This window comes from Onychostoma macrolepis, chromosome 05 (genome assembly GCF_012432095.1).
Source record: "Onychostoma macrolepis isolate SWU-2019 chromosome 05, ASM1243209v1, whole genome shotgun sequence".
Classification (NCBI taxonomy): domain Eukaryota; kingdom Metazoa; phylum Chordata; class Actinopteri; order Cypriniformes; family Cyprinidae; genus Onychostoma; species Onychostoma macrolepis.
Window position 1 is genome coordinate 27,936,927 of NC_081159.1, and position 27,561 is coordinate 27,964,487.

At 37.3% G+C, this 27,561-nt stretch overlaps 2 protein-coding genes and 1 non-coding gene across 7 annotated transcripts; all 3 read left to right on the plus strand.

Annotated features, from left to right (window-relative positions):
* The first annotated feature begins 141 nt into the window (after positions 1-141).
* trnag-ccc (transfer RNA glycine (anticodon CCC)) lies at positions 142-212 on the plus strand. Its single transcript has one exon. It is a non-coding gene; the product is annotated as a tRNA-Gly (tRNA).
* A 191-nt stretch (positions 213-403) lies between these two features.
* Positions 404-9,355, plus strand: tia1 (TIA1 cytotoxic granule-associated RNA binding protein). 3 transcript variants are annotated; one of them, XM_058777071.1, is made up of 13 exons: positions 405-651; positions 1,594-1,690; positions 2,086-2,184; positions 3,468-3,522; positions 3,671-3,758; positions 4,930-5,005; positions 5,139-5,247; positions 5,679-5,753; positions 5,883-5,978; positions 6,098-6,182; positions 6,265-6,403; positions 6,578-6,726; positions 7,923-9,355. In XM_058777071.1, the coding sequence occupies exons 1-13, from the start codon at positions 623-625 to the stop codon at positions 8,059-8,061; spliced, it is 1,236 nt and encodes a 411-aa protein (XP_058633054.1). In that variant the 5' UTR covers positions 405-622; the 3' UTR covers positions 8,062-9,355. The 3 variants fall into 3 exon arrangements, with proteins under 3 accessions (XP_058633056.1, XP_058633054.1, XP_058633055.1); XM_058777072.1 differs by lacking the exon at positions 5,679-5,753 and having other exon boundaries at positions 408-651; XM_058777073.1 differs by lacking the exons at positions 5,679-5,753; positions 7,923-9,355 and having other exon boundaries at positions 404-651; positions 6,578-6,730.
* A 676-nt stretch (positions 9,356-10,031) lies between these two features.
* Positions 10,032-22,159, plus strand: c05h2orf42 (chromosome 05 C2orf42 homolog). 3 transcript variants are annotated; one of them, XM_058777557.1, is made up of 9 exons: positions 10,032-10,130; positions 11,188-12,224; positions 15,667-15,780; positions 16,678-16,794; positions 17,031-17,135; positions 17,989-18,096; positions 18,225-18,325; positions 18,415-18,583; positions 21,552-22,159. In XM_058777557.1, the coding sequence occupies exons 2-9, from the start codon at positions 11,204-11,206 to the stop codon at positions 21,746-21,748; spliced, it is 1,932 nt and encodes a 643-aa protein (XP_058633540.1). In that variant the 5' UTR covers positions 10,032-10,130; positions 11,188-11,203; the 3' UTR covers positions 21,749-22,159. The 3 variants fall into 3 exon arrangements, with proteins under 3 accessions (XP_058633540.1, XP_058633542.1, XP_058633541.1); XM_058777559.1 differs by lacking the exon at positions 16,678-16,794; XM_058777558.1 differs by lacking the exon at positions 10,032-10,130 and having other exon boundaries at positions 10,188-12,224.
* Positions 22,160-27,561: the final 5,402 nt, after the last annotated feature.

A 27,561-nucleotide genomic window follows, 5' to 3' on the forward strand; every position in this document is an offset into this window, starting at 1 on the left:
TTTATGTCAATGTCGGCTCAGTGTTAAGATTTAGTATAACATCATTTCGATTTTTTTATTTGATAACGTCGAAGTAATGTCACAACTTCACTTTCTGGTTACACAAGCATGATAAGCCACATGTGCCGGGAGCATTAGACAGCGCCGCTGGTGTAGTGGTATCATGCAAGATTCCCATTCTTGCGACCCGGGTTCGATTCCCGGGCGGCGCACTTGCTTTTGTCTGTGAACCTAAACCTTTCAGAGCATTTCTCTACTGTCTAACTTTTATTCCCTTCTAAACACTGCAAATACTGTACATAAATTACTGTTTGATGTACTGTGCAGCACTCAGGCGCGTTTTCCAAGCTTGTTTTATATGCGCTTTGTAGTTCGTACGCGCATGCGCGCTTACATTTCCGGTCCGGCTCCTCCGCCATCTTATGTCGCCTTTCCATTGTTCATAACTGGAGTCAGCCGAGGCGGCATTTCACATTTACTCTCATTATAACAGGTTTGGCGGAGAACAGAGAGGGTTACAACACTGGAAAGAGCGAGACACAGGCGGAACTCGAGATCATCTCAACATCTACACAAGAGGATTTTCTCTCAGGGTTCGGTGTCTTAATTCGATCGGAAAAAAATGATGGACGACGAGCAGCCCAAGACCCTGTACGTATATCGGCGTTGCACGCCAACACTTCAGACAGCCAACTTCATATCATATAAAGTCATTCCTGTCGTATCTCGTTAAAAACACTTTCTTATTTGTCATTTCGCTTATTTGTAGTTGCTATCAGTCTTAAGTATGATGCAAAGGGAACTAACGGACAACCACAAAGCAGACGTGTACATTGTGTACCTTAAACAAAAGCTCCGATTGCCGGAATTAAAGATGCACGTTATATTTGTCGCCGAAGACCGTTAGACAAAGGACTACAGTGGTTTTAAAGCGTTTCGTACCCCATGTGCTAGTTGTTGAGTTAATTTAGATAATTACAGCAGGCCTGTCGAGGCCACAGCAGGGCCGCTCACACTCACACTGCTGTCTGTGTTTGAGTGTGTGAAGTTGCCTTGTACTTAACGTTACCGAAAGCTCATTGTCGTTACAGCATTGCTAGACAAAGAGCTAGTCTAGTGTATTCACTCACGTATGTGCAACACTTCGCTTCTATAAATGCTGCATGCTTATACAATTGACACGCAGACATGTGTAAATACAGATTGTAAATGAGAAAATTGCGAATATTTTGGTCATAGCAGACTTCTCAGTGGAGAGCTTTTGTTGCTGGTCGTTCACGCTGGCTGTGCGCTCGTATATGCTCAGTTTTGTCGTCTCTTTGTTTCAAACCTGTATACACGACAATAAGCAGCTCATTGCCGGATGACTAATGAGGTTTTTTAAGGTTAAGTAACGGCCTGTGGTCCTCATGCCTACCTAATTCCTTTTATAATGTAAATTAGTTGGATCATTGAAACTCAGGTACTTGAAGATGGCACAGATTGCGCGCACGGACGCCTATAATTAGTGTATCAAATGATAGATTCAAATACAAGTTTCTTCTATTTAGCAAGGCAGTCATTATCATTTACTTATTCACTTTTTTTGTCCAGGTATGTAGGAAATCTGTCACGAGATGTGACCGAGGCCCTTATAATGCAGCTCTTTGGTCAAATTGGCCCCTGCAAGAGCTGTAAAATGATTGTGGATGTGAGTATATGATTTGCCTGCCTATATATATATATATATATATATATACACACACATGCGCACACACAATTTTTGTTTTTTTTGCAAGATATTTACCCTGAAGTGTATATACAATGTACAACTTATTTTGCCTCAGTAACTTTTTATTAGTATCTTGATAGATCTATATATTTTTTAGCTTTTAGCATTATTATTATAATTTTTTTTTTCTCTGAGGTTTATTTACAATTTACAAGGTTTCTTGCACCAGTAACTTTTCATTAAGATCTCCCATCCAGTCTGAAAAGACTTTTATCTGCTACTTGATCTTAAACTTTAAATTTGCAATAAGAATTGTGAAGATAAACACCATATGACATAAGTTGCTTTTGTCTAATCGACTCATTTGCCTTCAGACGGCAGGTAACGATCCATACTGCTTTGTGGAGTTCTTCGAGCATAGGCATGCAGCGGCCTCACTCGCAGCAATGAATGGGCGTAAAATAATGGGTAAGGTAAGCTATCGTATCTACAGGGTGAGTTGGGCTGGGACGGGGGGTGGGACAGTTTAGATTTTCTGCAGACTTTTAGCGAAGTAGACTTGACCACTTGAGTCTGAGGTCAATGTTAGCCTGTATACTGGATGTGCAATGTGAACTGAGAGGGAGATTTTGACATTTTTCATGTTCAGGCCATACAAATCTGATTATTTTGTACTCAAATTGAATAAAATAATGATTAGAACAGTACATAATTCACCTGACTGATGCTCTTGTATTTCCATTGTTGCGTGTAGTGCTTCCTTGAAATGTGAATTTTGTGCTAAAGTACAGACAGGAAATGTAAAACTGATTTATCACAACCATTACCACTCTTTTTATTGTACAGAAGATAGCATTTTGAAAAAAGAAGCTTAACTTCACCCACAGTCACTTATAGCCATGTCACCTCTACAACATTTTGTTTTTAGTTTTTGCTTCATTTTGTCATATACTCTACCATTTAAAAGTTTGAGGTTTGTAAGATTTTTCAAATGTTTTTTGTAAGAAATCTCTTATGCTTGCTTAAGCAGCATTTATTAATTAAAACAATGATACTGAAATATGGCCACAAATAAAATGTTCATCTATATATTTTAAAATGTAATGTGTTCTTGTAATGGCAAAGCTGAATTTTCAGCAGCCATTACTCCAGTCTACAGTATCACATGATCCTTCATAAATATTTCTTATTATCAGCTGCTTACGTTAACTGTAATAAATTGTTAAAGTAAATGGCTTTCTTTTGAATTTTCTGTTCAAAGAGACTTCTTTAAAAAAAACAAAAAAAAACTTACTGACCCCAAACTTCAAAAGATTAGTGTATATTGTATATTACCCCTTCATATACCTAGAATTTGACTCTAGAACAAGATTATACATTAGAGTCAAATTATTAAGCCTTACGCCTATTCAGTGCAAAATATTTTATCCTCAACAGGTAATGAAGGACCATTTGAGGAGTAAAACAAGTTGGTAAATTCACTTGTTTTGTAAGTCTCTTGTTATTTGGACCTTTTTGCTACGAAGATTATTTTTATTTTTATTTTTTTGCCTGTTCAAATGAGTTTTCACTTGGACAGTGAAGTGTAAATTTAGTATTGTCAGGTCTCCCTCCTCTCTGCTGTACATTCAGACCTCTATAGTGTTAAGGAAAATTATTTATTAATAGATAAGTAGAGAGCAGCAGCTTGACCATGTCTGTATCATTTCTAATCTTTCTCTCAATTTTTATTCCTCCCTATACCCCTCTGTCATAGGAGGTAAAGGTCAACTGGGCTACATCACCGAGCAGCCAGAAAAAAGACACAAGCAGTGAGTTCCATCTTCAGTTAATGCCTATAATCTTAAAAAGGCCAAAAATTCTCTGATTAATAGAGCTGGGGCATACATTACACTCACTGAATGTCTGAATTGTTACATGAGGTATTAATCCAATTAACTCTTGGCTTGTATGCTTTAGATCACTTCCATGTCTTTGTTGGAGACCTCAGTCCAGAAATCACCACTGATGACATCAGAGCTGCCTTTGCACCCTTTGGGAGGATATCGTAAGTGAAATGACATGATGCATTTTGAAGGAAGAAAATCTTTTTTTTTTCTCAGTGAGTTGCATTCAAATACTTTTGAGATATTAGGCCTGTTTAAAGACTAATGAAGCCAATAACGTGTAAGGTCATGTAAAAGCCTGTTCTCTCTTTTTCTGTAGAGGAGAGGTCGTAATGCAAAAACACATCAACACACCTAGGTTTTTACCCATTGCCCCACTTTTGAGTTCACATGTATAGAATAGTTGTCATTTTTTTAAATATGCACGTGATTATTTGTTTCGCTAAATAGTCTAGGATTACTTCAAATCTCATGTAAACTGTTTCTGGTCCTTTTTTGTTCCCCATTTGAATACTTAAAGTGCCCCTATTATGGGTAATGAAAGGTTCACATTTTGGTTTTGGAAGTCCCCAATAACAGGCTGACATGCATGCAAGGTCAAAAAACACTTTCATTGTCTTATAAGCATTTATTTTGACATTACTTGCTCAATGACTCCCAAACGATTCGCTCAACGATCCATTTTTCCAAACCCCTCCTTTGCATAAAAACTAATCTTATGTGATTGGTTTGATTGGTCTCATTATCATTTCATCATGCCTGATAAAGCGGTGTTTGTGAGAGCAGTGCTGCTTTGTGGACAGCGTTACCAGGGAAACAGCAATTTTACCGCTCCAAAAGCGGCATCTAGTGGCAAATAATGAATTTACATTTTCATTCAGACCAACACTGAAAAGACCAACAAGTGGGTGGCCAATATGCTAATGTTTCATGTTGAAGTCAACATGAAATGGCTTGGGATTCGTTTTAAAAACGACTCGTTTCAATGATTCAGAGTCAACTCTTTCTTTTGAGAGACAATAACTTTATACACGGTGCACTTTCAGATTTAAAACTTTGCAGGATGTTTTCATTCACTTAGAGCTGTGTTACACACTGCATGAAAGGTCATTTTCAAGAATCCATAATAGGGGCACAAAATAGGGGTTTTTGTAATGAGTAGTTTTTCAATGTGTAGCAGTGTTAACATTTGTTGACTTTACCCTCCGTAATATGTTTACAAGTCTCAAAGGATTTCGGATTACTTATTTTTTCTGTTAAAATAGCACATTGGAGTTTAAGTTGTCTGTCTCTTCTCAACGCACCCAACTTTCTTTGTCTTTATTTTCTTAGAGATGCACGTGTAGTCAAAGACATGGCAACGGGGAAGTCAAAAGGCTATGGTTTTGTTTCGTTCTTCAACAAATGGGTGAGTCACAATCCCAACATCAGGAAATGCAGGTTTTTAACTAAGGGTGGGGAACATCTGCATTTGAATGCTTATCCCAGAAGCTTCTGTTGTGGCCATGTGCTGATGTTCCTGTTGTGCTGGTTGTTGGCAGGATGCAGAGAATGCCATTCAGCAAATGGGAGGTCAGTGGTTGGGCGGCAGGCAGATCAGGACTAACTGGGCAACAAGAAAACCCCCAGCGCCTAAAGCAACCTATGAAAGTGAGTATTCATATGCGTTTGAAGACTTCTCCACTGCTTTTAATCAAGAGAAAACCCTGGTCTGTTTCTAGCTGCCATTCAGCTGCAATCTAACTCATGCAAAAAGTGTTAGTTCTGTCAAACTAGAAAATACTGCTATTTACTCACCTTTATTCCAAAGCATTATGAACTTTGTAGACTAAACAAAATTTTTTGCAAAGGTTTTGCACAACATCTGTTTATTATAATAGTAACTCGGACTGCTGAGCTCCAAGAATAAGCAAATCATTATAAATGCTGGATTTTTTGTTTTTTTTCTCGTTTATGTTCCACGTCTTTTTTCCACACAATGCTTCTGCTTAATCCAAGTCATTATTTACTAAAAGTCACATTTCATTCGATTCAAATATAGCACGTCAAGTCTTGTCGCACTGGTTTAACCTTAATGATAGGACTTGCAGGAACATGTTTGGCATCGATAATCCTGGTTCTGTGTGTCTGGATACAAGTGACAACCACAGCAAAATGTAACTCCGCTTTGAAAAACTTCAACATTTTTAATAAAAATCAATGATGACATTTTTTAAATTGTATGAACCTTAAAATGAATACATAGGCTCATCAGTTAACCAGCATTTCATTAATCAATTTCTCAGCAAATGCCAAGCACTTGTCGTTTGATGAGGTGGTGAACCAGTCCAGCCCCAGCAACTGCACTGTGTATTGTGGCGGAGTCACTACAGGCCTTACAGGTTAGTGTTTGCTGCCTTTTGAAATTCCTATTTTGTAATCTGTGTAACCATTTTGAATTCAAAGTTATGCTAATGGAAAGTCATTTTTGTAATGTGCTCCCCTTCTCTTTTCTCTGAAGAACAACTCATGAGACAGACTTTTTCCCCATTTGGTCAAATCATGGAAATTCGAGTGTTTCCAGACAAAGGCTACTCATTTGTGAGGTATGTTAATGCTATTCAAGTAAAATGTGGTGGTTACAGGTCCTGATGGTGGAAGCTGATGTAACACTGTTTATCTCTGCAGGTTCAACTCTCATGAAAGCGCAGCTCATGCGATAGTGTCTGTTAATGGCACATCCATAGAAGGTCACATAGTGAAATGTTACTGGGGTAAAGAGACTACGGACATGGTGAGCCCCTTGCAGCAGGTGCAGGTACCCCAGGTAAGCAGCAGTATGTTTCCATCTTTTTTTTATTCTTTAAAAAAAAAAAAAAAAAGTTAGACATGTTCCAGCAAAATATAAAGGGGTATTTCTTCGTGTTGTAATGTTGCATATATAATGAGAATTTTCAAAGTTTCTTGATAATAAATGTATAAATGACTCTTGATTTTATAGCAGAACAAAGTTGGTTTTGCTGCACAACCATATGGCCAGTGGGGACAGTGGTACGGCAACGCACAACAAATTAGTCAGTACGTCCCTAACGGCTGGCAGGTACCCACTTACGGCGTGTACGGACAGGCCTGGAACCAGCAGGGCTTCAAGTAAGTCTACAGATAAACGTACCTCCATTTTGCTTAACTTCAAAAGGCTACTTTATTATAGTCCAATTTACTGATTTATTTAATAGTAGTAATATTAGTGATCTCTGTTACTGTTGGGTAAAATGGTGTGAGGATGTATTTTTTGCTTCAGGAAAACTTAAATGGAATCCTTAAATTAAATCGTCAGTTGTAGACACTTCGACAGTGAATACAATTAGTGGCTGACCATTATTTAATTTTTTTTGATGGCCGATGCCAATATATTAAAGACCATGGTGGTGTAGATATGCAGTACATAGTTCACTACTCATGCTATATATATATTTATATATATATATATGCGCGCACACACATATATGCATGTATCGTATACCTTGTCAGTGTCGTGCGCTTGCTTAGCCCTTTGTTGTGAGAGATATATAGAGATATAGACCTCGATGTAGATATATAGATTATTTTATTTTAATACATTTTATGGTGCTGAAATTTTAATAAATCTATGAAGAAAAAATTTGAATTTAAAAATAACATAGAATGTTTTGTACTTTAGCAACTTGCTGATTTTGTATTTTTTTTTTTTTTTTTTTTTTAATTTTAAATTTTTATTCTGATATAGTTTTTTCACTAATAAAGGGAAATTGATAAAGACATGAATTTAAATACAATAATTTTGGGGCTTTCAAAATAAAAGTATACTGTCAATATAAAAGTCCCACTTCTGACACTTCTTAGCCAAACAGAAGAATTCATCAGCCAATACCTATAATTTAAAAAAAAAAAAAATATATATATATATATATATATATTGCCAACCACTAAAAATATTTTGCTAGTGTGTAGCTCATACGTATTTAACCAGAAATTCTTTTGTGTGTGCACTGCAGTGTTTATAAAAAAAAAAAAGGAAAATGATAAAATCCTTATCCAAACACAAACTACAGGGAAGATCATTGGCCAAAATTTGTGGGAACCTTTTCCTTTGTACAGAAACAGTGTGGTTTAACCATTTATGCAGTGGTAAATAGTTGACATGAGGGATTTCATAGATGCCACCAAACAAATTAGTGGAAAATGTGTGTAGACTCTGTTGTCAACATTTAAACTCATACATTTTTAGGAAAATGGGAGATTCATCAAATAAAAGTATCTGCTAAATATCTTCTCTTCCAGCTGCTAACAGCCACTTTGTCTTGTAGTCACATACAGGCTGGTGCTGGATGGCCTGGTGTGAGCGCCGTGAGTAACGGAGGCGTGGTGGAGCCTGCGCAGGGAGTCAACGGCACCGTGCTAGCCAACCAGTCCAGTATGGGCACTGCAGGATACCACACACACTGATGGAGCGACGGACAACTCTAGCACTCCACTGCAGCCGCAGCAGGGATCTACACACGACCCGCACCCCATTCTTAAACACCCATCAAGATGCCTGGCCTGGGGAGGGGTGTGCCATTTTTTTGTTTTTTTTGTTTTATTTTTTTTTCCCCTGACCCTCCCCATCCTGCATCTGTTATTTACCTTGAGTTTGAGACTTTGAGGCAGATCTTGCTCGACATCGTGGGGTATCGAGTTGCCCTACACTGGGATTAAACAACATACCCTGATACACAAACGTATTCAGACACATTAACACACACTCACATAAATCCACAAGTCTTCGGCCTGGTGTCCGACTGACTTATTCCAAGAGGACTATGCCATTTTTAACTCAAAGTACTATAAATAAAATCAACAATAACTGCATCTTTTTCCATTTTGCTTTTTTGGTTTGTTTAGAGCGATTTCAGCTGCTGATTTTGTAATATATGAAGCTTTGCCTTTTTTCTTTTTTGGACTTGCCATTTTAAAAGCAAAATTGTTTTGTTGAGAGGAGCGATGACACCAATGAATCGTGTGAAATGTCGTTTTTTTTTTTTTTTTTGTTTATAAAATGAATAAAATGGATGTCAACTGTTGTATTTTTTTAATTAGACATTCAATTTCTCAAACTGAACCAATTGCAGGGATGACTGCCACATTTTTTTCCTTCAAGGCAGATGAATATTGCACAATATTAATACGTTTTCACAAGAATTTGATGTTACGCAAATTTTAGGTATTTTGAATTGTTTTGCATTCCACTTTTTTTGAGGGCTTATAAGTACAGTATACCATTCTGTATGTAAATAACCAAACAACTGTGTTCAACTGTTGGGACGCTATATAAAGATAATTCAGATGTTGATTATGGATGCTTGCTTGCTTTTTTTTTGTAGGTAGGTGGGAGGGACTGTGGGTGGGAAAGGGGTTTTGGGCTTCATCGCAACTATCTCTCAGCATTAGCAGCTCTGTTAAATGCTGGTCCATACGGTTTTAAGGATTCTTCCAGAGAACTCTTGGGGAAGAATTTGATGTCTTGCGCTGCAACGAACGAAGTGCGATAATTCTGTGTATAGAAATCAAAATGTTGACACTTTTTTTTTTTTAATGAAGTATTTAGTATCAAGACGAGAAACCTGAATGGATCAGAATTTTGCACTGTTGCCCATTGGAGTTTTAAAAGACGAGACCAATTGTGTTGCCTTATTTGAGTTGATTTCATTTGAAGAAACTGATGTTAATTAAACATAGGCAGTGCCTACGAAGAAATTGAGACCTTGTGTTTTGAGGAATTTTTTAAATAATGTTCATCCTATTATTACGTGTTCTTGCTTTGTCCCATTAAAATACAGATGCGAACCAACATTTGTCTGTCCTGTCTTTGAGCTAGATTGTCTTGCTTGACATGTTGGACTTGCTAATTAGAAAAATAGTAATAATAATAAAAGCTTTAAGGGAAAAATGGGAAATGATGAGCGAGGGAAGGTTGTAATTTATGGAACTAATAAAATGGTTGGTTTGTAATTTTTTTGTTTTAGGTTGATAAGTTTAAACATGAAATGTATTTATGTTGTATAGATATATTTTCATATGGATGCATCTGGAACAAAGGTAAATCAAAATCTACATGAAATTTTAAGTAGCAAAAATTGAATGTATGGTAAGAAGTTTCATATTTAAAAAAATTAATAAAATCCTATCATATAAGATATATATATTATTGTGTAATTGTTTTACATAGGTACTTTAAATGATCTAGAGTACGTTCCCAAAGTCCAGAAATTAAAACAAAGAACAAGCCAACGACATTAGGGAGAAATAATTATTTTCCAAAATGTTACTGAGCTAGTAAATAATAAGAGTCACTATTGACTTCAGTTCCCAGTATGCTTTTGATTGGTCGCCCTGTGGCCAATCGGGAAGCTCGTTACAGCCGCAGCGGAGAGTCTGTTTGTAAGGAGGAATGGCGACGGTCGCTGAAGCTCTGAAGTGAAGTCCTCCGCGGAATCTGACCACTGAGCGCCTGCCTGGAGAGCGCCGCTGTAGAGGTTGGCCTGTCTCTCATCATCATTTACTTAACTCTGTTCATTCATAACAACTAATGTTTAACTCAAATCAGTCCCGATGTATCGGTGACATTTCAATGCTTTGTTAATCTCTACTGTAGTACAGTATGATTGCATGTCAATGACATTTTCATATCATTTGTGCAAATGTGCATGTGTCTTCTTGAAGAATTTGAAGACTGGATGTTTAACGTGTTTTTTCTTTGTTATTTAAATTTACATAATGAAGTATGTACTAAAACTATTCATTTTGATCTGTCTATGGTCATTCATCATGTAGACTTAAAAAGTTTTATTGCCTAGGGATTTTACAATCAGAGATTACATTAACCCAATAAAGTGCCAAAAAAAAAACATTTTTATTTCTTTATTTTTTTCTGAAGTACCATTGGTATATATTGTTATATGTTAACCTTCCACTGACATGGTATTCCCATGTGATACCATCACTGCACCTGGAGCATTTCTAGCCTTTCATAGGCCCCTAGTCTAAACAAACAAATAAATAAATAAAAAGTAAGTATACCCATAGTTTGATACTCTTTTTTTGGTACGGTTATATATTTTGTAAATATAAATTTTCTTGGCCTGCAGTATTCACAAGTTGCAGGCACAGTACTGAGCAGCTTCTTTGCTGCCAAACAATAGAATACATTTGCACATTTTGTTTCCTACAAAGGACTGTAGGCAAATATCTGTCCAGTGCTCTTTTTTGTCATAAAGAATCTATCAGGATGTGAGAAACCTCTTCAAATGATGCAATGTGTGAGTGAACGGTCTGAATGAATCAAACTGAACCATGAACGGTTTCAGACCTTTTTACAGAACAGCACATGGTATATGGTAATCTCCACAGTCAGACAAGGATTTAACAGTAATATTTTACTGAGACACACAGCGATACTTCACTGGGGTTTGTGCCTCAGTAAAAAGGCTGCCCTGTACCATCGTAGCACTACAGCAATTAAACAGTCCTTTGTTTAGGGCTCCCCCCTTGTTGATGAACAATAAAATTGTGCCATATCAATCTCGGTTTCAGTGTACATCTGCTAACAATGGATGGTTCTCTGGTAAACTCTGGAATACCACTGGCATCACAAACAGTGGTTTCCCCCGTTACTCAAAGCTCTGGCAACTTGAGCGGGAAGCCTCGGGACAAGCGGAAGACTCCTGCATTTTTGTCCAACTTGGGCAAGGCTACCTTAAGAGGCATCCGCAAGTGCCCTCAGTGTGGCGTTTACAATGGCACCCGTGGCCTCAGCTGTAAGAACAAGGCCTGTGGAACCATCTTCAGGGATGGGGAGCATGGAACGGGACATTTAAAGAAAGGGGCATGTGAAGTGGTTCGAGTTGTGACAGACAGTGGAGGTGGCAGGGCTGGGGGGCCACAAGTGTTCTCTGTGCGTCAGCGGGGACGTGGCTCTGAACAACGGGGCTTTGTTGAGTTAGTCCTCACGGATACAGCCATTACTACTGCAGATGGAACCCTGTTGACCCGTGTCAACCTTGGTCGCTGTTACATGCCCTCTTGCCAGCAGAACGAAAGTGAGTTGGCAGTTGAAGGTGGCCATCAGCAAGTGTTGCAACCATCCAAAAGTCCCTGTAACCATGTGAAGCAAGCCATGGAGTGTCAGACCCAAGCAACACCTCTGCCACTCAAGAGCTCTGTGCTGGAGGCCCTAGTGACCACTTCCCAGGCTAAAGAGGAGTTGTGGAGACTGGCTACCGAGACACCGGGACCCCTAGTGCAGAGGGTCTCTAAAGGGACCCTAATAGTGAAGTGCCAGCCAGGTGAAGCCCACCCTCTGGGACTGCTGCATCTGACAACGACCATATCTGGTGTTAAAGACAAGACTGTGGGTCTGGCTCCCTTTCGCTGTGCATGTTACGCATCTAATACCAAGGGGGATTTGGGGGTGAGAAATGAGGGTCAGTCTAATATCAACGAAGGAGAAAATTCCCACCAGCATAGTTTACCTGAGCGCTGCCTCCATTTCTATGCTTGCGTTTGTGCCTTCACAAGTGATGAAAAGCTGGCCTCGGAGTTTTCAGCTTTCCTCAACTACAACATTAATGGTAAGTCTGCCATTTAGGTCCTAGGTCTTGAACCCTTTTCCTGGAGACCCACTATCCTCCAAAATGTATTTCCAGCCTGCTTTAGCTCACCTGGACTGTGATATTTCAAGTGATTTAGCGGAGTTTGATTATTTGGTTCAGGTGTGTTTGATTAGGGTTGTAGTTAAACTATGCAGGACAGTGGGTCCCCAGGAGAGGGTTGAAGAGCTAGGATTTAGGTTGTCACCTTATGTCAGGGCTGGGCAACCTCAGACCGGGAGGGCCACTGTCCAGCAGAGTTTACCTCCAACCCCAATCAAACACACCTGAACAAGCTAATCAAGGTCTTCAAGATCACTAGAAAGCTACAGACAGGTGTGTTTGATTCGGGTTGGAGGTAAACTCTGCTGGACAGTGGCCCTCCCGGTCTGAAGTTGCTCAGCCCTGCCTTATGTGCACCTGCACATAAGCTCTCTTCCAAAACCTAGTGCAGTGGTTCTCAATTCTAGTCCTGCACATTTTTTATGCTTATCTAACACACCTGATTCAGATCATCAGCTCATTAGGAGAGATCTCCATGAATTGAATTGAACTGAATGTGACAGATAAGAGAGAAATACAAAGGGTGCTTCTTAAACGGAAGGCAGCGTCCTTCAGAGGCTTGTAGGCTAGTCTTCTAAGGATCCTTCCGCTTGAGATGGCCTTCAGGGACTTTTGATGACGTGGCGGCCGAAATATGCAGCCTTCCGTTTGAGAAGCACCCAATATGTGCAGAGCAGTGGGTCGCCGGGACGAGAATGGCCAGTGACCCACAATAAGAACCAATTACCTAGTGAGCCTAATTTCTGTTTATTGCAGTGGTGTCCAATCCAGTTCCTGAAGCTGCAATAAGCACACCTGAACCAGCTAATCGAGGACTTCAGACTTAGTAGAAATGTCCAGTCAAGCGTGTGGGAGCTGGTTGGAGCTAAACTCTGCAGGATGTTGGACCTTCAGGAGACGGTTTAGACACCCCTAGATCAGTGGTTTTCAATCCTGGTCCTGGGGACGAACTGCTCTGCACATTTTGGATGTCTCTTTTATCTGGAACACTCAGTTCAGTTCATCTAGCTCTCTCTTAACGAGCTAATTATCTGAATCAGGTGTGTTACATAAGCAAGGCATACAAAATGTGCTCAGCAGTGGATCCCCAAGTCTACGGCCTAAAATAGGCAGCGATTCTCTAAGGGCCCATCTACACGGAGACATGTTTAACTGTATACGTAAACATTTTGTATCGTATCTGTGTTTTGCCCAGATGGATCAGGGGTGTATTCCAGAAAGCATGGTTAACTTACCGTCAGATAAACCCTGAACTTTCGGTTGATTAACCCCAAACCTTGCTTACTCGAGGTATGTGGTTCCAAAAACACGTCCGGGAGTAAGTTCATTCAACTCGGAGTATGTTCCTGGTTAAGACTCAAGACATTCTCAACAGAGCGACAAATCGACGAGTCACTATGGAAACGGACGCTAAGAATAAGCGCGCCATAGTGCTTCTTTCTTCTTCTTCTGTTCAAAGGTCATGTAGGCCTTATGCCTTATGCTGCATATCGCCACCTAATTGATGGTTTTGCAATCATTTTTTTTTTCATTTAATCTTTAATCCTTGAGAATTAGAATTATATTGTTTGTTTTATGCTAATTATATATTAAGTAATATCAGATATGTATTTTTATTATAGAAATACATTATAGAAAATGCCGATCCATGTGTGAGATGATAATATAAAATGTAATAAATATGTGTATATATATATATATACAGGCTAATATAATAAATTAAACATTATCTTGTCATTAGTGTTTTATAATTTGTACAGATAACTTATATATGCCAATAAAATATAATAACCATATTAGAGCAATATATAGGCTAACCTTATTTATTACTTATATTAGCGCTTTATCATTAAAATAGCATACAACTATCTATCTATCTATCTATATATATATATATATATATATATATATATATATATATAGTAGGCTATATACATAACTGTATTGTAATAATATATAATACTGTGCACTATCTGTCACGCCCACTGAAGGCTCGTCAGTAGATCATACATGCTCTGATAGCGCTGAAGTGAACTAACCCTGGAACATGACCTGTTCCGGAGCAGGTTATCTTCAGAGAGCAAGTTGCTATGGTTACTTACATACCCTGAAAATAACCTCCGATTTTGGAACCGAAAGCTGAGGTTATCCGCTCACTTATCCTCAAACATAGCCAAGTATGTCACATATCCGTATATTTTGTGAAACGATGATGTCATCACCCCACGTCTCAACCCTAGTCAGACACCGCTACGTCTCATAACAACAACAATGGCGGACTAAATGCTTGTATTCGTGCTGCAGAAGCTACTGAGCCTGTTAGCTTTACTAAAGCAAAATCTTCTCGTGTGGTGTTGTCTTGGGTTTGTATACAGCACGCAAGGTTTATGCGCATGCTCCAAGTCGTTTTCTCCGTTTTTAGTGTACGTTATCTCTGTGGCAGAACTACAGCACCACATACTGGTCTGGCATGTATACTACATCGTTTTGAGTCGGGTTTCAGTGATTTCGTGTGTACGCAGATATTTCTTGAGACAACACAGTGTTTACAGAATGTTTTTTTTTAGAATGAGGAAAAAGTCAAATAGCAAAAGCTCAGACTTCGTGTGAATGTGGCCTAAGCCAACCCATCTACTGGAGGGCTACCATTCTGCAGAGTTTGGCTCCAACCCTAATCACACACACCTGAACCAGCTAATCAAGGTATTTAGGATTACTTGAAAACCACAGTCAAGAAGATAATCCTCCAGGTGCAGGGTTGACTATCCCTGCTCTAAGGATGCATCCAAACCAAGGTTTCAAAAGTGACAGAAAGCTCTACATAGAAAGCCATTTGTGCAGCACAAAATACTGCTTCTGAAGTGTACAGGAAACTTGACTGAATTGTTTCCAACAGATTTTGATGTTACCATGATGCCAGGCTAACAGCATTATCTAATAAACTTCAAAATGCATAGTACACAAATATATTTTCAGATTTTACATTTTGAATTGGATGTAGTTCATGAATTGGAAGATGAACATTTTATTGATACCTTTTGATATTGAATGAAATATATTAGTAATGTCCTCTCAACATTTTTTTTTCTCCTCCGCACTGCAGGTGATTATCACAGTACATTCTATAATTGCTTTCACCATTAAAGATACATGCAATGCTTCTTTAGGTCTTGACCAGAATTAGCTGTATTAGAGAGTATACAATTCATACCTTTAGGTAAACAGCATTTGTGCTGATAGCACACCTGTGATATCTAATTAGGGTTTACTAAAGGTTTGGAGCAGATCTATATACTGTATAGTGTGTTGAGTATTTTTCTGTGTATCTGAGATGACTGTGAGAATTATTATGCATGTCCAGGACTGCAGGAGAGGGCAGATGCCACAACGCTCAGTATACCTGACTCTCAGCAGCACATTGAGCCTTCCAGTTCTCATCGTTCCAAGAGACTCAAATTTGTGGAGTCCTCTACTGGTAAGTTAAAGCTCATGGATAGTCCTCACGGAATGTGTGACCTCAGACCTACTGAACAAAGGCCACTATTGCCGTGTACTTTCACTGGAAAGTAGCAAAATTCTGCTTGAAAATTGCTAAATGTTCTTAGATTGTGCTGTGTGCAAATTAGCATATTCATGTTGTTAAATTGTATTTTCATTCTACCTAATATCAACCCTTTACATTTGTTTCTGTCCTACTCTGTGTGCTCTCTGTATTTTAATACAGCCAAACACTGAATAAAACGTATTTTTCTTTACCATGAAATTAGCATGAAATGCTAAAATCCTGATTTATAACTGCAGTGTCATCTGACAAAATCACTACAGACATAAGTTAAAAACAAAGGCTGTGCTGTTGTTTCGCTGTATTTACATATAAAATGATCACTCATAGAGAAAGTTAGAAGTGACAAAATGTAGTAATTTTCTTGCTCACAGTCATGAGGGTTACAATCCACTAGAACCATGTTCCACTTTTAGTTAGTGATGTTCTGGCCTATGCATTTCTATGAAAAGGGGTCTGAAAAGAGTTTTTGTAATTATTTTTGGGATAATCACAACATGAAAATGCATGTATGTGGTCAAATTTGTCAAGCTGAGCTGAGAGTGTTAGATCAACTACAAAAAATGACACAAGATTCACCAACATATTTAATAAACAGATGCAGAAGCAGGGAATTTTGTGAATGATGGATGTTTCAATTTTGAGGAAATCTGAGCTTTCTGTTGGCACAGATTCTGTGTGGGCTGAGTCTCTGAAATCTGTTGTTGACGTATAAATGCTGCTGATATGTTCTGTAGTTACTGACCATCTCTGTAATCTGTTTTCCTCTTTTATTCTTTGGCTCCGTGGACCTGTTACTGTTTCACACAGCTTCTTTTGTGTCCTCCACGTTTCTTCTGGCTGTCAAAGATACTTCTGCTCCCACCCTAAACCAGCGCAAGCCCACTCACAGAAAACACTCCAGCTCTACTGGGCTTAGGAACCCAGGTGCTGCCAGATACTTCCTCTTCCCTTACACACTTTTGCTTTTCTTCTTCTTTGACTGTATTTCTGTATCCTTCCCATACTCTCATTGTTCTTTAGCAGAGATATGAAACATTTGTTGGTTGATTTTGAGAGAATTATAATCACATTACCCGTTTAAGTTTGAAAATATAAATGATATATCATTATCGTAGTTTATTGATTTTGATATGTGTTGTGTGGTTGGGTGAATTAAACAGGAAGTAGCCAGCCGGTGGATGAGACACATGTGTCACTGGGTTTCCAGCAGTGGTTGGCCAGTGTTACTGAGAGGATCCATCAGACGATGCACTTTCAGTTTGATGGTAAGAGAATATTAGCCTGTCAAGAACATGTCCAGGTCACATTTCACCTCAAGATCAAAAGAAAAAAATATTTTAATTAAAGCTTATGAAGCCTATTGGTACACTCAAGTCATATATGTAAGATTGTATTTACTAGTTCAGTGCACATGGACACCATCATAAAGTTATGAATTATAAGTGGGAGACTATGAAATAATTGTATTTTTCATTTACAATAAAATTGCATGTAAAAAATATGTATGATAGTATCGTACAATAACGCACATCTATTTTTCATAATTTTGTAGAAGCAAAAAAAAAAAAGCAAAAAAAAAAAGAATGAGCATTCAGATTTCTTCAATACTTGCAATTTTGTAATATTTGACAGCATTTTTAGGGCACTTGGCATAATGAGAATCATCCTGTCGAGATTTTCTTTTTTTTCCATAATATTGTGGAATTATAAAATCTATTTCTTGACAGGATGCTTCTCATTATTATGTTTAATTGTCATAAAGTTGTTGTCAAATATTGCAAAACTTTTGACAAGGGTTGTACAACAATACTATGATGTTTAAATTTTTTTTTTAGTCATAAAAATATACTTAAAAAATAAATACAAATTTGTAAAATGTAGCAAAAGTAAAACAATTTGCAAAACATACTTTTTAAAATTTATGAAATGACACACAAAAAACAAAACAAATAAACTGTTTAGTAAAAAGACAATGTTTATAAGAAAATTAGGGTGCTTTAAGATATGTAAAATTTCATATACATTTACATATATTTATATTAATAAAGTTTCCTACTTTTCAAGCATTTCTACCTTTGAACAGATGAGATTTGATACTGAAGGTTATTCTGTGAACAGGAAAGCCTGAGCCGCTGGTGTTCCACATCCCTCAGGCTTTCTTCAATGCCTTACAGCAGCGTTTATCATTGGGCTCAAAGAAGAGACGATTACCCAACTACACCACCAGTGAGTAGAATATCTGTTAGCCATGTAGCCATCAAACCTTACATTTATCACATGCTAACCATCTCGTCTGATGATTATAGATATGGATACACCTTGTTTTTAAAATTTTGTAATGTGTGTGTTTTTAGCATTTGTGCGTAATGACGCTTTGCCTCTGGGCTCTTTCTCTAAATACACCTGGCACATTACCAACTTGATGCATGTGAAACGCATCTTTGATACCCCAGAGGTGTGTACTCGTTTGCTGCCTGATGTGTCAGATCTTCACTAATGGCCATAGCATCTGTGTCTCTAAATGATGGCACTCTGTTTGAACAGTTACCTCTAGAACTCACTCAAAGTTTTGTGAAGAACAGTGACGGCTCCTATTCACCGTATCGCTGTCGGGAAACTCCTCCTGATCCTGGATCTGACACCTGCCACCATTCACGCACCAATAAGCCTCTGGCCATCAGACCACTGGAGCTACGTACCTTCCTCAGAGTGGGTAAGTGCATCTATATACTATTTACTGTGCCAAATCATATTCCCCTATCAATTCTCATCCCCAACTGGACCCGAAGTGATTCCACTGGCTGAAAGAACTGTTCTTTTAGATAGAAAGAATGAAAGAGTGTTCTTTTAGATTCCTGATTTAACATTCTACAATATTGCTTGTTGTTGAATGTAGTTTTAACCATAAATATGTATAGGTAGATGCCACATTCGACCACTCCGACACGTCAATGCGTCTGCAGTGTTGGGAAGGTTACTTTGGAAATGTAATAGGTTGCAGATTACAAGTTACCCTGTTTAAAATGTAATAAGTAGTGTAACTATTTCAATTACTGTATTAAAGTAATGTAACTGATTACTTTTGGATTTCTTTTCTAAATTTCTAATGAGTGTTTTCAACTGTTAATCGTTTTGAAACATTTAAAGCAGGCAGGGTTAAACTTACAGCAGTACTCAACAATGAATACTTACCTGAATTAAGATTATAATAATTTAATAACAAAATTAGACTTTAGCACCTCGTTTTACTTTGAGATCATTTTGAGGTTAAATACAGTTTTAAAATCATAACAAGAAACTGTTTAATAGCTATGATACTGTTTTTGAAATCAAATCTTTGCATAGTTCTGACAGGAAACACTGGCATCTAACAATACCTTGGAAAAAACAAAAATATAGCATATACATAAACCCAAATTGGAAATAAAACAGTGAAGTATGCGTCTTATTCTGTGTCCTAAACTCCTGAAACATTGGTGTCTCATATTTTAAAGCAGTCAATGAAATTAGGAAAGAAATCAATCATATCTGTATGTGTGTGAAAATATTCAGATGCAACCCCCTTTGTAATCGCTAACATTTTCATAAGTAACTGTAATTTAATTACACACTTTTTTCTCAGTATAACTGTAACAGATTACAGTTACACTTATTTCATAATTAAATTACGTAATTCCATTACATGTAACTAGTTACTCCCCAACTGCAGCGTCAGCCATCTTGGAATGGTCAATATGTTGTCACTCATAGTAAAAATCAGTGGGTTTTCCAAGATGCCACAATGTTGCGCAGCCTCTGGTTGTAAAAACTGCCCAAATTTAAATTCCCAAAGAAAAGTTTTCTACAGACACACAGACAACTTGGTCTTGAGTGTTCACGGACCGGCTTTGACCGTTCCAATATGGTGGATCAATGGTTCAAAATAAGGCATCTACGTACATATGGTTTTAACCATGAAAATACATCATATGTGACCCTGGACCACAAAACCAGTTGAACTATTGAAAAAAACTATTTGAAAATCTGGAATCTGAGGGTGCAAAAAAATGAAAATATTGAGAAAATCACCTTTAAAGTTGTCCAAATTAAGTTCTTAGCAATGCATATTACTAATCAAAAATTAAATTTTGATATATTTACGGTAGGAATCCATATCTTAATGGAACATGATCTTTACTTAATCCTAATGATTTTTAAAATCATAACAAAAAAATTTGTTCATAAAAGAAAAATCGATAATTTTGACCCATACAGTGTATTTTTGGCTATTGCTACAAATATACCCCAGCGACTTAAGACTGGTTTTGTGGTCCAGGGTCACACATATTTTTTCAATTAGCAATCACATGACATAACCAAAGCAACAAATGGACAGATAAAAAATTTCCATTTTCAAACATTTTTCATAATTCATAGCATGGCAAATTTTATGCTCTTTGTGGTATATATCATAATACCCTATTTTCTGTTCAAATATGAGACATTCAGTTGTCAAAGTTGTTGCGCCATAACAGAAATATTCTACACTATATTCAGTACAATATCGAGGTAAATCCAGAAATATATAATACACCTCTTTCTGGAATACTTAATACTGCAATACATAATAACATATGACATGAATGTAATGGGGATGTAGCCTGTTCGCAAAGAGAAATTAGTTATTGACAAATCATTCGATGAACAGAATGGATTAGTAAATCGTGCACACGTTGTACTTAAAACGAGGTAACGAATTAGTAAGTCGTGGGAACGTATCGTTAACTTGTGGCCTCGATACAAATATTTTTTTCCCTGCATATCATGTCTGAGGCTAGGAAACCCATTTCCGCCATATAAGAAATAATCATGCTTTGGTAAATGATAATTATAACATAAAAAGCCATATTAACATTTTTCATTAAAAGTTAAGTGCTAAATCATACATTATTTAAAATATGAATATTTTAATGCTTATTTTTAAGCTCCACTTTTGACTGCCCTTGTGTTACTTCCTATCTTTATGTGCCCATCACAGATTTACCTAGACAAAACAAGAACTATACCTTGGACACCTTGTACACCCGCATGAAAAAAAGAGAACTAAACACACACACCAGAACACACACATACATACACACACATGCTTGCACGCACATCTTAATGGTTGTTATATTTCTAAATATCCATATAAGGTAATGTTTGACGTTTGAGTATTTTGATTGGATGCCCAAGACATTCTGTATGTTATTGCATGAATCTATCTGTATAAATATAACCCATTTTTCCTTAATAAATTTGTGAATGTTATCATAGTACACCGGCTCTGTGTCTGCTTGTTCATTCTCCCATAATTCACACACCAAAGGGGTTGTGCACCTGTTTCCAATTGATGATCGATATCATAAAGGCTACAGATAGTCTACCTAAAATGTAGTTTAACAATGGCATGACCTAGTCAATGTCAATGAATTTGTATCTTATAATTTCGACTTTGTATGTCATACTTGTTTTTTATGTAATAACTTATGTTGCGATTTGTTAATTATTTTTACTTTATCTCATAATTTCGATAATTATGACCTTTTTATCCAGTCATTTTGACTTTGTGTCACTTGGAGGAGGTTTGTACAAGTGGATAATCATTATCATTCAATGTATTGTGCTCTATGACTAAAACACTGTGGTATGGTTTCTCTCAGGGACATGTGCTGCTGAGCAGACAGAGCCTGTGCCCTTTGTGATTGAATGGATCCCAGACATCCTTCCGCACTCACAGGTGGGAGAACTGAGGATCGGGTTTGAGTATGGCCATCAGCTGGGCAGTAAACCGGAGCACTGCAAGAGCTCTGCTGGGTCAGAGAGAACAGAACAAACAGATGCCATCCCACACCAGTGAAGACCCACTGTAGTAACACCTCATGCAATTCGACAATTACAGGTCTCCATTGGTCATAATGTTCCCTTATAAGGAAAATCAAAAACAATCTCACATTCTATTGCACTTTAGATGAGAATAAGAAACTTACAAGGTGCTGCTCAGGAAAATGTTCATTTTCAGAAACAGGTTTAAAGGTTGCATGACAGCACTGGACATACAAATGTAAAATATTTATAATACAAGTGTACAAAAAAAACAGTGTTTCATGTTTTGTGCTGTACAATATCACATAGTCATGATTTCACAATTTCTTGTTTTCAGAAACCATGTGCATTGAAACGTTTCTGTGTTTACATGTGAAAGATTGAGAGAACGCTGTATTCAGGCTGATTAACTAAAATATTAAAAGCCTATATCTGCTGGTAATAAGCTACATCATTTTGTGAGTGTTATACACACACACACACACACACACACACACATACAGAGACACACAAATGGACTCTTTTTTTTTTTTTTTTTTTAAACGGAATGATAAATGTTCATCTCAACATTTCCATAGTCAAGTTTTCTTTTTCTATTCAAAGCAATAGCAGCAACTATGAAAACTGCAGGGGGTTCATGAGTTTAATGAAAATCGAATAATTAATTAAATTATAAAATGTAAAAAGTTTTTTTTTTTTAAATGACAAGAATCAAAATAGAACACTTACTAAGAAAAATATATATTTTAAATATTTTATTTGTTTACCTGCATGTCATGTGACCATTAACCAACATCAGGGAACCGTGAACATGCAAATGTGGTAATGATTTAAATATTTTAAAATCTCAGGGGTACTTCAATTAAATATATTAGGTGAAAGAGGTTCAGATGACAGAAAAGTTTGGGAATGCCTGCATTACATGTAAACATGAAATAACATGAATTTGTGCAAGACAAAAGCCTTCCAAAGACATTGTAATACATGGTTAACCTACTGAGTGATAATTCAAATAAAAATGTATCTGTTCAGAGCAATTGATGCCATGTTAAAATGCATCTTAAAACTAAAATGATTTTTGCAAATCCAGATGTGGTGTAGCCACCTAACTAATGACTGATCTCCGTGTGAATGTCCACAAAACTGGAAGACCCTCCGAGTGTATTTAAGTGGTAGGTTATTTTAGAAAGGAAAATTTAAAAGATGAAAAAGAGGATATAGGGAGAATCAATAAATTATGAATAATGTATTGCTGCTGTGTGACTAATAAGTAATTAATAAAAAAGTAACTGTAGTCTGATTACGAGTATTTTAAAATGTAATTTAATCAATTACAAGTACTTAATTTTTGGAATCTGGTTACGTAATCCAGATGTAATCAGTTATACTCAGCTCTGGCCATGTGCCAACTGCTTTGACCCGAGGATCAGGTTAACTGACTTTGTTCAGGGGTCACAACCTCCCAATTGCCCAAACTCACACAGTGCATGTCTGCCATTAAGGCCTGCTATTTGAATGTTTTCAACAAGAACACCCTGTTAATTACCACCAACCGTACTCTATTGATGGCCAATTCTATACAGTTAGGCTTTACCAATGTTTGTCTGCATTGAGACTTGGCAAAATGGTCACCACCAATATAAAGAGAAAACAAGTGAATTGGTATAACCTATTTTCTTTGCATAGTTGCAAGGGACTCTACAACAGATGTTCTTAATAAAGATGATGTACAATGGAATTATGCCAGGTTAAAAAAGATCAAATGAGATATTAGAATGTAAGCATTGTCTACATCCCCTCCAGAAACATGAGATCAGTAAGTGAGCGATGCCTTGTGGTATAATTGCAGAGAAGCAAAAAAAAATCACTTTTGTTTACTGTTCCTTGCTGATGAAATGATCTTTCCGCCCCCATCCGGAATGCTGAATCACTGAAAATATTCAAGAGAAAGCTAAAAACTAATCTCTTCCAGATGTTCATCAATGCTGCAGCAAGATGACAAAAATAGCATCATAAAGAAGAGTTTAAACCTTACAAATTTTGGTCTCTTAAACGTTTAATTGGCTTAAACAGTCAAATGAGGATGCAAATTAGTGGATGAGACTCGGAGATACTATACTTTCATACTGAGGATGACAAAAAACCAATCAACTTTATTTATTACCAAATAAGTCTCTCCAATGAGGCACACTTTTGAAGCTGTCAGCAGTTGATGGAAAAATGTGAATTTTTGTGACCAAACCACTGTTCCAGGCTGTGGGAAGAGCATGAAAAACAATGAACACAATCTCTACATTAACAGAAGGAAAATTATATTTAGAGTAGATAAAACTACGAGTGTGAGTTTGATTTGACGTAAAGGAATGGTTCTCCCCAAAAGAAAATTTGCTTTAAAATTTCCTCACCATCAAGCCATTCAAAATGTACACGAGTTTGTTTCTTAATCAGAACTCAATCTAAAAACGGCTGGGTTAAAAACAACCCAATTTGGGTTATTTTGGCAAGCCAGCGCTGGGTTGTTTTAAGCATGCTGGGTTGCTTTTTTATGGTTTAAAATTACTACATTGATAGGCTGAAATGAACCCAAATCAAGCTAGACATTAAACCTACAAATCTTATTAATTTTAAAATCGCTTTTACACACACAGAATGGTGTTACTATCAAAAGGTAAATATTTATTAAAAACAAGAGAAACAGTCAAAAGTAACATGCATGCAAGAAGAAATGCAGAAAGGTATGGCATTAACAGCTACAGAGTTTATAAATGAAGCATTGAACATTTGTTGAATATAACTTTTTTGGTCAATTTTATATATTGTATAAAAATATTATACAAAAACACTATTATACAATAATTGTAGGCTACAATTAGTTAAAGGGCACCTATTATGCCCCTTTTTACAAGATGTAATATTGGCAAGGCAAGGCAAGGCACATTTTATTTATAGAGCACAAGTTTAACACAACTGTAATTGATCCAAAGTGCTTTACAATAAAAATACCAATTTAAAAGAAAAGGGAAGGTGAGACAACAGGAAGAACAAGTATCAAAAAACAATTAAAATGCAATTTCATAAAACTCCAGTTAAACTATTCAAAATACCTACACATCATCACTCAAATGCTAAAGAGTAAAAATAAGTCTTTAAGCTAGATTTAAAAGCATCCAATGATGGAGAAGCTCTGATGTTGAAAGGTAGACTGTTCCACAGCTTTGGGGCCACTACTGAGAAAGCTCGATCACCTTTTGTTTTACAGCGTGAACGGGGGACAGATAAAAGTAACTGATCACTAGATCTTAGAGACCTAGAGGCTGTATATGGCTTAATGAGAGCACAAATATAATCCGGGGCAGAATTACGCAATGCCTTGTATGCAAAAAGAAGGATCTTAAAATCGACTCTAAACTTTATAGGGAGCCAGTGCAATGAGGCAAGGACAGGGGTGATATGATCCCTTTTCTTAGTTCCTGTTAAGAATCTGGCTGCTGCATTTTGAACCATCTGTAATCGTGACAGTGTAAATTGAGGTAGGCCTATGTACAAAGAGTTACAGTAATCCAAACGAGAGGAAATTAGTGCATGAATTACTATTTCAAGGTCATGACGAGAAAGAAAGTTTTTCACCTTAGCAACTGATCTGAGATGAAAAAAGCTGCTCCTTACAACTGCATTTATATGCTTATCAAATTGGAGAAGGGGATCAAAATGGACTCCAAGATTTTTTGCATGATTGTGAAGGTTATTACTTAGAAAACCAAGCTGTGTTTTAATGGAATTGTTAGTAGCAGCAGGGCCCAGTAGAAGCACTTCAGTTTTATTTTCATTCAATTGTAAGGAATTTTTTGTCATCCAGGTCTTGACTTCATTAAGGCATAAAAAAAGATGATCCAATGAAAAGTCATTTCCTGATTTGATCGGAAGATATAGTTGAAGGTCATCGGCATAACAATGATAATTAATGTTATATTTTTGGAGTATTGAGCCCAAAGGGAGCATGTAAAGGGAAAACAAAAGTGGGCCTAAAATGGATCCCTGTGGAACACCACAATGGATAGGTGCAGGTGGTGAAGTAAATGACCCGATATTTACAGAAAAGTCCTCCCTTTAAGTATGAGGCGAACCACTCTAAAGCTAGGCCTTGAACTCCAACAACATACTCAAGTCGTTTCAAAAGAATATTGTGGTCAACAGTATCAAATGCACTTAAATCTAAAAGTATCAGGATAGCAGATGACCCAGAATCAATGGTCAGCAGAATGTCATTTGTAACCTTTAGCAATGCCGACTCAGTGCTATGCAGTGCTCTAAAACCAGATTGAAATGGGTCTAAAATATTAAAATGATCCAGGTATGAAGTAAACTGTGAGAGTACAACTTTTTCCAAAACCTTTGAAATGAATGAGAGTTTAGAGATAGGGCGATAATTATTATGCACAGTGGGGTCAAGATGAGGGCCTTTCAATAGGGGCTGTACGATAGCATGTTTAAAACTTTCCGGAAATACCCCATTTATTAAAGAGCTGTTTATAATAGCTAAGAGGGTGGGGCTGATTGTGTCTAAAACCTCTCTAAACAGACCACCAGACAATACATCGGACTGACAAAATGTAATTTTCATTGGCCTTGGGTGTCTGTGAAGATTCAGCCCAAAATTCCCCACAGATGATTTATTATAACAGCTGGAAAATGTCATTTTTGGGGTGTCGTAAAAATGAGCTGATTTGGAGTGTATAGCTTAATGCAAATGAGCTGCATATATTCCCGCCCAGTCTCCAGAAAAGGGCATCGCTTATACGTGTATCTCTCTGCATTGCATAGCTATCTGCAGCAATAAACACAGCCGGTAGAAGCAACGTAACTCAAAGCGAGCGAACCGGTGTTCAGCCGTACATAGGGGAAGTCAAATGCACTGAAAGTGGGACGAAGGTTAAAGAGCTCGCGCACGGACCAATGGACCGAGCCGCGTGACCGCCAAAGTATACTTCTGTCGTCCGTGTCCGCATTACGTCATTTTCGTAATCAGGAGGGCTCAAAGGAGTCTGGAGTGATACACGTATTAAGGTAGATTTTGAGGCGCATTGCCTTGAAAATTGAAAGTAATCCACAGTGTCCTCAGCAGCTCAGATGTTAGGAGAAAATAAAGACTCTTATGTTCATTCTTAAGCCTGGAATACACTACAGGACTTTTAAAATCTGAACAGATTTTTAAAACACTAGGCATCATACACTTACTGACTATGTAAATAGTGACAAAGGAAAACTGGGCATCATACACTATGCGACTGAAGATCATACACTACCAGACTTTAGTTGTTCCGATCGAACTCATGCAGAAAGGTGCGCCTTGTTGCTAGGAAACGCATGACAAATGAAAACATACGTGTTCTAAAATCGGCTGAAAATATCAAACATGTTTGATATCCTGTAGCTCAAATAGTAGAGCATGGCGCTAGCAACGCCAAGATCATGGGTTCGATTCCCAGGAAAGCAAGCTGTGTTTTAATGGAATTGTTAGTAGCAGCAGGGCCCAGTAGAAGCACTTCAGTTTTATTTTCATTCAATTGTAAGGAATTTTTTGTCATCCAGGTCTTGACTTCATTAAGGCATAAAAAAAGATGATCCAATGAAAAGTCATTTCCTGATTTGATCGGAAGATATAGTTGAAGGTCATCGGCATAACAATGATAATTAATGTTATATTTTTGGAGTATTGAGCCCAAAGGGAGCATGTAAAGGGAAAACAAAAGTGGGCCTAAAATGGATCCCTGTGGAACACCACAATGGATAGGTGCAGGTGGTGAAGTAAATGACCCGATATTTACAGAAAAAGTCCTCCCCTTTAAG